This window comes from Nilaparvata lugens, chromosome 5 (assembly GCF_014356525.2).
Source record: "Nilaparvata lugens isolate BPH chromosome 5, ASM1435652v1, whole genome shotgun sequence".
Lineage (NCBI taxonomy): Eukaryota > Metazoa > Arthropoda > Insecta > Hemiptera > Delphacidae > Nilaparvata > Nilaparvata lugens.
The window spans coordinates 51,602,230-51,614,253 of NC_052508.1; the positions used below are offsets into that span (position 1 = coordinate 51,602,230).

Sequence of the window (12,024 nt, forward strand, 5' to 3'; positions counted from 1 at the left end):
GTGATGTGTTGAAATGGATTAATTTGAGGTGCTATAAGGGTTTAGATGGGCAGCATTCAGGTTGAAAAGAAGGAAAGGGGGAGAAAAGAGAAAGAAAAATTTGTAAGATGTAGAGCATAGAAGAGTAATGAGAGAAAAACCGAAAGGGAGAGAATGTAAAAGGATGAATGGGGATTATTACAAATTGTAACAAGTGGATACGGGAAATGGATTGGAGGAAGATAGAAAATGATTCAATAGAATAGGAGAATGAAGGGGAGGAGGTGAAAAGGAGGAAGACAGGAACTAGGAAGAGATAGGATAGAGAACTAGGATAATCATTATAAGAGTGATAAAAAAGGAAATATGAAAGAAGGGATAGAAAAATACCTTAGATGAGAAGATTGAACAGGAGGACTATGAAAAGCTAAACTGGAAGAGAATGATAGATAATCAGAGGGAGAAAAATAAATTAGTAGAAGAATTAGGAAAGCGGTGAGGAGATAAAAACCTAGAAAGTAGACGAGAGAAGACTAAAGTAGATAGGAGGAACTGAAGCAGGAGGACGATAATAAGACCGAGGAAGAAGCCAGGAGAAAGAGAAGGCAGACGAAGATCAAGACAGGAGCACAAGATGACCGAGGACAGGGAGAAATGTAGGCAGTGTAGGCACTAGAGAAGGACACCAAAGAAACAGGCAGCAGAAGAACAAGGAGACATTGAGAAAGATAAAAAATAAGAATCCCCGTATATAGGTGTTTGTATTTTGTGTGTGTGTGCGTGTGCGCGCGCGAGTGGAAGGAGCAAAGGAGCAAAGCGCGCGCGGGGCAAAAGAACCTGTTTGCTGCCGAGTCGCTCGGCCAATAGCAGGCCAGGAATGTGGTCCCGTGACCAGTGACGTAGTGGGACTAGGTCTGCAACTGGACGTATCTGTCTTCTCTTCAGTTGTTCGGTCAACGCCGTTGCAAGTGGTTGTAGCAAAAAATAAAACGATTTTTTTCATCCTACCAAACCATCTCCACACCTGATTTGGCTTGGAAGCATTCGCTCTCCCCTAGCCGCGCTGCCAGTTCTCCTCAGTTTCAGTGTTGTCCCTCGGTTCGCGTTGTTTTGTGTAGTCTTTGTTCGCGGTGTTTGTGTGCTAGTTGAATTCAATGATTGTTTCAATCCGAGGCAAGTGATGCCATGTGATTCCAGTGGAAAACAAGTTTTTGGGAATGGCAACTCTGGGACTGTCGAAGGTTTTCATTTTGGACAAATATTTCACCGAGCTGCAGAAGTTTTGGGAGACCGAGAAGAAGCTTCAAGGTAGGCGTCTCAACTTCACAGTACCTCCAATTAACCTTCAAGCACAAAAGTTAACCTTAAACCTCAAATGTTATCTAGTTGTTATGGACCAAACTTTTGAAGTGAGGTTGATTTCAGACCTCAAGTAAAAATGAGGTTATTTTTACATTCTTTCTCTTCCTTAGACTATATAGATATTTACAATTTATTATCATAAAAGTATATGGGAAGAAAACATAGCATGTTTCACTTTTGAACTTTTCTGTTAATTTTGTAACATCTGTACCTACATATTAGAATTTCTAAAATATTTATAATGATTTCACAGCATTTATTTTCAATATTTCAAAGAATATGCTTCAATATTGATTATGACAGCACGATCTTTGTGAATGATTGAATGAAACATACAGAGTGTTCTACCTCACATATATATCTCACTTGTAGGTCTATCCCCCTCATCATCCAAAGATTTGGCATACGGTACGCCACAGCAACTTTGAACACCAATGGGTAGTTTATTTCATCGGAGTCTTGTAGTGATTTTACAATTGAAACAAAACGATACAATATCTTTATTAGAGCATAAATTTGCACTAGCCTATACCACATGACGTGACCTACAGACCTTGCAATATACAACTAATGTTATGTATTTGATTTTTTTCGCTGAGTGTGATGTGAACATGAACAGATAAGCTCCAGGATTATGATTGGGTGATTGGAGGAATGATGATGAGGGATGAGTGGACATACTGCTTCAGGACATACTGACTGACATAGGTGCCGAGCAATCTACCTCTTTACTCCTGTAAAGAAGAGGCATTTTCTTGTAGCCCCGGTTGTTGTGTATAGTATTTATGATAGATTTAAGACTTCTTTAAGTGATTTTAATTTATTTAGTTGATGAATTGAAGATTGTCCTTGATCATCAATTCTAGTTTCGCGTTAGCATCACTAAGTATAAAATATATTCGTGAAATTTCAACTAATCACATGTCTGCTATGCCTTCAATCTGTAGCATAACATGAAGAAAGTCAAAGGTAAGGTAATGAAAGGTCAAGGTAAAATGTTTTGTAAGAATAAATAAATAAATAACCACCTCCCTTCCACATTAAGAATCACTGATGCTTGAATAACTATGTGATTGATTTGTTTCAACTATGAAAAATGATTGAAAATGCTCAACAAATTTTTTATTTCAATCGAAATTTGGAATATTAATTTTTTAGTTAAAAAGAAGGCTATAATTTTACTTTTTTATCATAGGAGAGGTGCACACATGACCCAGGGATCAAAAAACTGCATAATCATTACATCAATGTCAAGAGTTCCTAATTTTCTCATATTTTTTTCTACTTTAGTTTGTATCTGCTTTGTATCTACTTTACATTTTTTATATGTTTGCATATCCTGTTACAACTTTGCATAATATTATCTTCCTCTCCCTTTAATGAACTCATAAGACGACCTCATTTCAAGCATATCACATCAAGCATATCCGATCACAAGGTTGGAATTTAATCAAATTATACAGTCGAAACTGCAAGGATATCTTCATAAATTATATCAATCGCATTCCTCATCTAATCCAACCCTTAACCTTGAATTCCGGAATAGGAAACTTTCTACAGGCTCACATTGAGGAAATCCTTTTACTTTCTTCAAACACTAATATTCCCAACTCCTCATCAACTGATACATACTGCTATAGCCTACAACCATTGAAGAACCTGGGAATTTTCAGAACACCTAAGAATCATAGTACTGTGTAATAAAGCGTATCTTGAGTAATGATACAACAAGGCTATCCACAGGGGTGGGTCTCCAAACCATTCTTGGGTGGGGGGACCCATCCAAAAACCTTTTTTTTTGGTAGGTTGACTCTTTCGGGGGATAATAAAATTTGGGATACTTAGGGGGGAAGGTGCGTCAATGGGCTTGAGTACCCCTGGATAACTTACTAGATAGGATAGATACAGCTAGATCCAAAAGAAGAATATTAATTATACAAAAATATCGGTCTAACTTTTGTCAAAATTGAAGAATCACAGTGAAATCCCTGATAACGATATTTGTAAAATTGTTCCATAATCAAATAGAAACATTATAAAGTCTTTGCCTTTTCTTTGTAAATAGTTTTATTGGCATAGATTTTGAGGTTCAATACTCAAGGCATCATCGACAAACTTTGACTCAAAACAACTTTTGAAAAAACTGCAAATCAATAATATCAGTTCATATAGAAACATACCGGTACCATCAATCATATGCAAATGAGCCTATTCAAGCATAGATTAATAGATGAAACAGGATGATAATGGGAATCTTTGGGATTCACGAATAGGTAATCAAATGACACTGGAAGCATGCTAAAGCTTATTCGATTTCAGAATAATAATTGTAAGATTACTAGCCTATACACAATGCATATCGACGAATAAAATTCCAAGATAAACCTCGGCCAAAAGCCGCAATTTAATGAAGACATCTGAAACAGGGCTATCTCACTGGACAGAATGTTTTTCAGGTTTTTATGTGACATGAAATGTTGTAATCGGCAGCTTAGGCCGCAGATAGATAGTGCGCAAAAGCACCTGAGCCTGAGCGGGATCCGCGACCGGTTCTCAAGTATTATCATCCTCACCGGCCTCTGTCAAGTTCAGGGACCTTTTGAAAATTCAAAAATTGTCGACCTTCAGCCAATCCCATCTAACTTATGAATACCGTTCATCCTGAATTAATATTGTGATAATCCACCTGATGCCATTATTATTGGTTATGATCTGATCTGATCTGATATTATTGATTTGTAGTTTTTACTTTCCTTGCCCTATTACCATAGGTAAGGAAAGTATTGCTTTCCAAAAAAGATTAAGGTACCCCAATTTCTAAAATTTCTAAACGTTTTAAGGTCTTCTGAGTCCTAAAAAATGGTCTGTGTGTGTGTGAGTGTGTGTGTGTGTGTGTGTGTGTGTGTGTGTGTGTGTGGTGTGTGTGTGTGTGTATATGAGTGTATGTGCGTCAGTGTACACGATATCTCATCTCCCAATTAACGGAATGACTTGGAATTTGAGAAAATGTCATTATTCTATTGCAAACTGTTGGCAACTGTTGATTCTATTAAATCATTCACTATGAAGAGATAGCAGATCTTGTGTGTATCCAGCGTTATTGAACTGTCACCAGCTGGCTCAGATCTTTGACTTGAGATGCGCGTTTAAACTAGCGTCAGGTGATCAATTTTCATAACGGCAAGGAAAGTTGTGTGAGTACGCCACACCAGATTTTTTCAAGAGTTACTGTATCAAAATTAAGTGCCAAAGTTTGTCGACCATCATTCTCATCATTTGAAAGTTATTAATACCGTACATCATGAATTAATCTCGTAAGATAATCAACCTGATTCCAAGGTGTCTATTATTAGGATCTATTGCCATGGAATGTATTATTGACGATGATGATGATGGCGGAGATAAGTTGGTGCTATCAACAATTTTATGTTGTGATCTGATGTTATCGATTTTAAGTTTTTGTTTCGAGTCTCATGGGTAGAAAGTCTGTCGAGTTTAAGTAAATCCTATTGTCCTATAAATGCCGTTCATAATTTTATAGGTGAGCAACCCAATCAATATCATTGATTGTAGTGTAGTTGGTAACGTTTGAAGTACCGTGGGAATAAGGGATAACAAGTTGGGAAATAGACCAGGAAGACGATTGGTAATTGGTAGGCCAAGGGAAATTTTATTTTATGGACGTGAGGACTACTTAGTCAAATTTACGCTTGATTTTATAATTCAAGCATGTGACATTTTATAATTCTTATACCTGTACTGAAGGGCTGAAAATATGAGTTTGAATCAAACTTGTGTAGTAAATTCATTGTTTTGACATGAGTAATTTTATTTTACAGGATAGTTAATTCCTTCAATTTTATGATGATGAAAAAATTGATGAAAATATGACTTGATGTTACTAAAGCAAAATGCAATACAATTGAACAAAATTGAATGAACTATTTAGAAACTGGAATACGTAGATACTCCTGCAACATGTGTGTGTGAATAGGAACAGGATTATCAGTTGACAGTTGTCGATCGAGAGTTGTTCTCCTCTTTCTAATTAATCCTCAAGTTCAATTAGCAGCTCTTCCAATTGCATTGCCATAATTTCTCCTCTTTTTCCAGAATTTGTGGAAAGGACGGAAGCGATTTGTCGCGTGCCGTGCTTTTAGGCTGCAACTGGTCTATAGAGAGATTCCCTTCAAACTGTCATCATTGATTACAAATAACATCAAAGCATCCCATTCAATCAACGCTGACATTTTGTAGTGAATGGCTCTCACTCCTTTTTAGCCCCTCTAGACGTTTTTTATCACTCGAATTTCCCTCAGTTCCCGACTAATTGCTCCGTAAATAATTATCGGCATCACGGATTACATCTCAACTTTCAAAAAAATGCAGAGCGTTTCCTTTCCTGTCTCTCTCATGCCTGTAATCTACATTTTCAAAGCCGGTATCCTCCCCATTACACACCCATATCAATTACTGGAGAAACACCTTTTCTTCCTTTGGAATCACTTTTTGAATCATTAGATGTAATCAATATATCGTCAAATAAAACTTTAACCTCCACCTGTCTTGGAGCACGAGTTTCTAGTATTTCTTTTCTTTGTCTGTCAATGTTCATCTATTACAGAGACATAACGTGTTTTTAATGGTTATACTTCCTATCAATTATACTCATAGAAAGGATATGAGGGATTTATATATATTTTGGGGTCCATCTAACGGTACAGATTCAAACTAGCTGTTATCAATATTCAATTTATTACCATAAGTTTTTAAGTCTTTGGATGTCGTTGGTTATTCTTTCTTCCTATCAACTGAATAAAGACATTATAGGCACTAATTCACAGGTGGTGCACATTGCCCTATTGAATAGAGGTTAGTTGAATTAGTATATTTAAAACGTTGAGAAACTGTAGGAAGAAGTTGTATGAATAAACGAATAAGTTATATGGAAAATAACGTACATCTACAATAATTATGATCTGTTTTGATCAGTTTTCTTATGTTTCTGTTAAGATCAGTTTTATATCCTTTATGTCAGGAAAGCATGTACCTAACTGATAAATTTTTATTAAAATTGAATGATTCTCATTACTATATTGGGATTCAGTAACTTGAAGTCGAACAATCTATGTAATTTCACCAATTTATTCCAAGATTCCAAAAAAAAACAAAATGTGAAGGTCCTTGAAAAGTATTGTTAGGTTTAGAAAATTGAAAACTTACATCATTGTATCAGGTAATTCATTCTCATATCTACAATGTCAGCGACTTCAATGGAATTTTCATGGATGTAAGCTTGAATAATAATTTTTCCTACAGTTACCTTGAAAAGTGACCATTCCTGCACTGATTACAGAACGCAAAGAATCACTTTTCCGCTCTCTTAATACTTTGCGTATTATCATGCAGCCATCCCAATTGGCTGTTGACATTGTTGGCGTGTATTTTGAATGCGAATTTGTTCTATCTCTATTTTTTCTAATTTTCAAATAAATAAAAATTAGAACTCATTAAACTATACATTTTGAATATTATTCATTATTTCAAATAATATTTTTTCATTCATAAATTGATTGGTTGAAAAATTATTAGGAATTGAGATTTACTCAAAATTATTCAAATTTTCAAATTAATTGGATTAATTTAATTTTTAATTTGAATAAATTATCCATTATTTTATTGATGAATTTTCAATTGAATTATCAAGTTTAAAATAAATTAAAGTTGTTATTAATAACAAAATTATACAAACATTTGATGGATTTCAGCCATCATTTTACCCATAATCAACCACTTCTCATATTCAATGGTAACTGTTGGAAAAATGTAATGTGAAATACGTGCGCAAAACCTACCTCGCCTACGGCTCGTGCGATAACGTTTCTTTCCGTGCATGAAACTGTCACTTTGCGCACTAGTTGCACAAATAACTATTTTAGATGTCTCACATACTCAAGTATCTCTTAATAAAAAACCTAAACATAGAAGGATATATAACCTACAAACCCACATCCATATGAACCAAGCAGTACAATAATGATAATCCGGTAATCCTCCCAAGCTGAAGGAAAACGTTCACCAACACTATTCCTGCAAAATTATTAAACTCACACAGTTCTATATTTGCAAACGAAAGACAACTTATATACCACGTGATATACGATATTCTTAAAAGAGGAGTTCAGGGCTAATAGAGCACAGCTCATTATTGTTTAGCGGGGAAGCTGTGAGGAATTCGAAAAATCAATTTCTTTTTCAACTCGGCTGGAAACAAGAATCTTGTACAAGCACGAATGCCATAGTGATAATCACTCAGTCTGTCAGCATTAGTCTAGTGGGGAGCATTGGTGCTATACACATGAGGAGAGCTGACAGTTATAGTTGAATCCTACTATAGCTAGGCTAGAGTGTGTCTTAATAAATTGCATTATACTGTCTTTGCTTGCTTAGAACTATAAAATAATTCAAGCTCGTGGTCAGGCAGCTCTCAGCCCTATACATTTATATAATTATGTAACCCAAGTATATATATGTACTGAGCCATGTATTAGTGCTGCTATAGTGAGATTCGCTGTCAGCATTCCTTATAGTTAACATCAATGCTTCCCATTCAATCAATGCTGACAGTTTAAAGTGAAACACGCTATAGGTGTCAGGATAGGTAAAGCTGAGGGTCAATGACACATTATTTTATTGGCCATGTTTATTTATTCATGTATCTCTGGTGCGTTAAGATATCTGCGATCGTCTCGCTGTGCCTTCTCCTGTATCCTGTATCACGCTATGCGGCAAAATATTGCATTTTTATTCAATTTTGAGATAACTGCTCGCACAGCAACAAACTCTGTGTGTGTTTGGTTGGTTTCGAACGGGGAATAATTTTGGGAGTGAAGGTTTATGGAGGAAAATCCATTTAAACAAAATGCCTGAAAGAAAAAATGTTGAATACTTCCAAAAACGCTGTTGAATATGCGACTGGTGGAGCAATGAAACTGCAAATCAATGTTCGAATGAATTAATAGATTGACAACATTTAAGATACATGGCTTTTGAAAGAATTGAATTGAATCAACAACGGAAGAATTGAAAGCCAAGATTCGAGAGGCGATTTCAAATTCCAGTTGTAATGTTACGTCAAACCATGGACAATGTGATGAAGAGACTACAGGAATGTTTGCGTGGAAAAGGAACACACCTGTAAGATGTCATCTTTAAAAAATAAATGTTACGATATTATTTATTCTAAAATGGCATTATTTTTACTATTGAATGATATGAAAAACTTTATTTAAAGATTTGTTTTTCGTGAAATTATTCAACTTTCAAAATTTCCCGTTTCTCTGAAACACCCTGTAGGTTCGATCACAGGGTTCCACAATAGCAAATAATGTGATAAGTTTTGAGGAGTTTACCAGATATTGATAATGGTGAAACAACCAAGACCGGTATTTCGATTTTTAATGAATCTGTGGTTGGACAATATTTAGCATTTTCATTCAGTGATAATACAATATCACCTCCACAACTTCTCAGAAAATACGAATTTGCATAAATCATCATCCAACAATTGCATTTTAAATCAGACGGTCAAAAAAGGCACAATCGCTGTTTTTAATCTGTTTGGAATTTTATAGTATGAGGTTCATAAAATGAAAATGGATTGTTAAAAGCACCTATTAATCAATAATTGATTGAGATCAATATTATTGGAAAAGGAGGACACTCATACACTTTACGAGTCGAAAGTTTATTAAACAAATCAATTGAATGGAAAACTGGAGAGATTAGCCGTGATATACTTGAGGCTAGGACATGTGTCCTAGCTACAGTCAAACATGTTGTGTCATCAGCTCATAGGTGGAAGGTTTCGAATGAAAAACAACTGTTTCACAGCAGCTTCTAACATGAAATAATAACATAAAATAAATCACTAGAAAATTACGAATTATCATACAAAATAATTTAGCCTCAAATAGAGCATCGGAGAATAAAATAAGCAACAAAATATCGAAAATACAAGAACATAACCTCAAAAATCTTGTTCGAAGTCTTTCGCTGATGACACAAAATGTATGACGAGCATGTATGTTCACACAGTCATATTCAACACACTTGTATTTTCGTTAGTGGCCACCCCAACTACTATAACTACTTCATAGATTTAATCCATATCAATCAAGAATGTTCAAACTATTTGACTGTAAATCTGTGATCTGGTACTTTTAAACTGAACGATTATATTTTTCTTGGTTGAAAGTAACCTATTTTTCAAATATATATCATTCCCTTTAGGATACAATGGAATATCCAGCCTAAAGTATGAAGATTCAAACTTAGGAGATAACAGAAATAAAAATGAAAATTGTTTATTTACAATAAAAAGTAGACTTACGAAAAAAATAAGGAGATAACATTTGACCTTCCAAACAAACCTATTTTTAAGGATTTAATTACAATCAATCTATATACTGTATTGTAACTATTTATTGCTAGAACTCACATCATTTACGCGGTTCTACGATCAAATGAATTACCATCATTTGATCAAGTAGTAATTTCATGGTCCCTAATAAGACTCGAGTACTTGGAAGTAGTAGTTTATCTTCAGATTATTCACACTCAGATCCGGGTTGATGAAATAGTTAAATTGAAAAGTGCGACGTTAATTACTTTCATGTAGTCATTATTTGTGCTCCTATCGTGGGAAGTCATTTACCTCTTGAGCGGTAGACAAGTCATCCCACATTGAAGGCTGGTGGCTGGTGGCTGATCACCGGAATTATCCACAGTCAGTGGTTGGTCAAAAGAGATGAATTGATGAGAGAGATAAAGATAGATAGATTGTCAGAAGAGTCGAATCTATGAGGAAGGGAGATAGTGTGCGAGAGAGATACAAATAAGGAGAATAATGATGAAGTTGGTGATGATGATGATGATATTAGAGAAAGAAGCAAATGTTTGAGAAGGAAAACCACTGATAATAATGGAAAAGAGGAAAGAAGAGGAGTAAGTGACTTGGAGAGAAAAAAGGATAGGGATGAAAAAGCAGAGAATAAAAGAAGTTTTAGAAAAATAGAAATAGAATTATGAAGTAGCAGGAGCGGGGATTTGCATCATGCAAGGAGAAGGAGAATGCGGTGAAGTGATAAAAATAAGATGAAAAAAACAACACGGTGTAGCAGATAATTAATTATAAGGAGAAAGGAGAGGACTGCCACAACTCGGAGAAAGACTAATGGTGAAGAGGAAGAGCAGAATGAGAAGCAGGAAGAGGAGGAGGAAGAAAAGAAGAGTAAGAAGTTGAAAAAGCAGAAGAAGAGTAAGGAGGGTGAGTTGGATGGAGAGGAGAAGGAGGAAAGTAAGAGTAAGAAAGAGGAGAAAAAGTATTAAGAAGCAGAAGATGTTGAAAAGAAAAAGAAGAGTGGAGTAAAAGAGATAAAGTTCCAGGAAGAACTGCAGAAGTTAATAATTGAAGGTGAAGATCACCAAGAATTATTGGACACAAAAGTAAGAGAATAAACGTGATCAAGAAAAACACGAGATGCAGCGAAGCAGGTGTAAGAATAATAGAAAAAAATTGGGAGGAAGAAGAATATACAGCATTAATAGTTCAGCTCAATTAACTAATGAGAGCTGTGGGAAAAGCCGTTTTCCCACGTGTTGTAGTGGGAGGAGAAGAAATAGAATGTGAGAGGGGCTAGTAGGACTGAGGAACAAGAAGAGGAAGAAGAAGTTAGGAAGGAATATTAATAGGAAGGATATTTCGATAATTATAACGTAGCAGCTAAAACCGACAGAGGAGTTGCAGTTAGTTTTTCACACACTAAAAGTACACTAGAGTCCCGATTAACCGAGTTAATCGGGACCGCTACAACCTCGGATAGTCAAATACTCGGTTAACACGGAGGGCCTAATCTAAATAAGGGGTTAAGGAAATCAAATAAAAATACGTACCATGTGATGTACACCAACATGAACTATATTCAAAACCACACAACTAGATAATAGTAGTACATACTTTAAAGTATTAAAAAGTTACAAAGGTTTGAAAAAATCTTTGACAGTTCTTGTGTAATCGAACTGCTTCGCTTCTTAGCTGCCAAACTGACCTTGACCTTGGCCGATCCGAGGCTCGGTTAACACGGAACCTCGGTTGACCGAGACTCGGTTAATCGAGACTCTAGTGTAAATATAATTCTAGTACGCATGCGCGTTGGAGGTCAGGGTCGTCTAATTGAAATTCATTGTCACGTGCAGAACGGTGATGGGCGCTCAGTGCTCAGCCAATTGTAATTTCACCCAGGATTACAGGTGTTTGCAAATTTATTACAGGAATATTATCCTGTACAACTTCGTGAATATTGAATGAAAATTTCGAAGATGAGGGAGCAGAAGAGGTTTGATGGTAAAAACTTGAAAACGGTAAAAAGGTTGCTGGAAGAATGGAGATGACGAATGAGAAGAAGAATAGAGAAGACGAATGAGAATAACAAAAGTAGCAGCTGTTCTAATAAGAAGAGAAACTAAGACGTGTAGAGTGGAGTGATTAAATAATAAACACAGGAGAAGAAGGATGATTAAAGGAATGATGTTAAGGGTGAAGTTCAGTTAATGCGAAAAAGTGAAGTTTTCTAGAAGGAAATGGATAGGTAGAAGATGAGAAAGTAGATGATAGTGCGGAAA

The 12,024-nt window shown here is 35.6% G+C and overlaps 1 protein-coding gene across 1 annotated transcript in view; it reads left to right on the plus strand.

Annotated features, from left to right (window-relative positions):
- The first annotated feature begins 911 nt into the window (after nucleotides 1–911).
- The window catches only part of LOC111053510 (unconventional myosin-IXa), a 111,276-nt gene continuing 100,163 nt past the window's right edge, over nucleotides 912–12,024 (plus strand). The window contains exon 1 of the mRNA XM_039428643.1: nucleotides 912–1,287. Within this exon, the coding sequence (XP_039284577.1) occupies nucleotides 1,197–1,287 (91 nt within the window). The 5' untranslated portion in view covers nucleotides 912–1,196. The remainder of the gene's footprint in view (nucleotides 1,288–12,024) is intronic.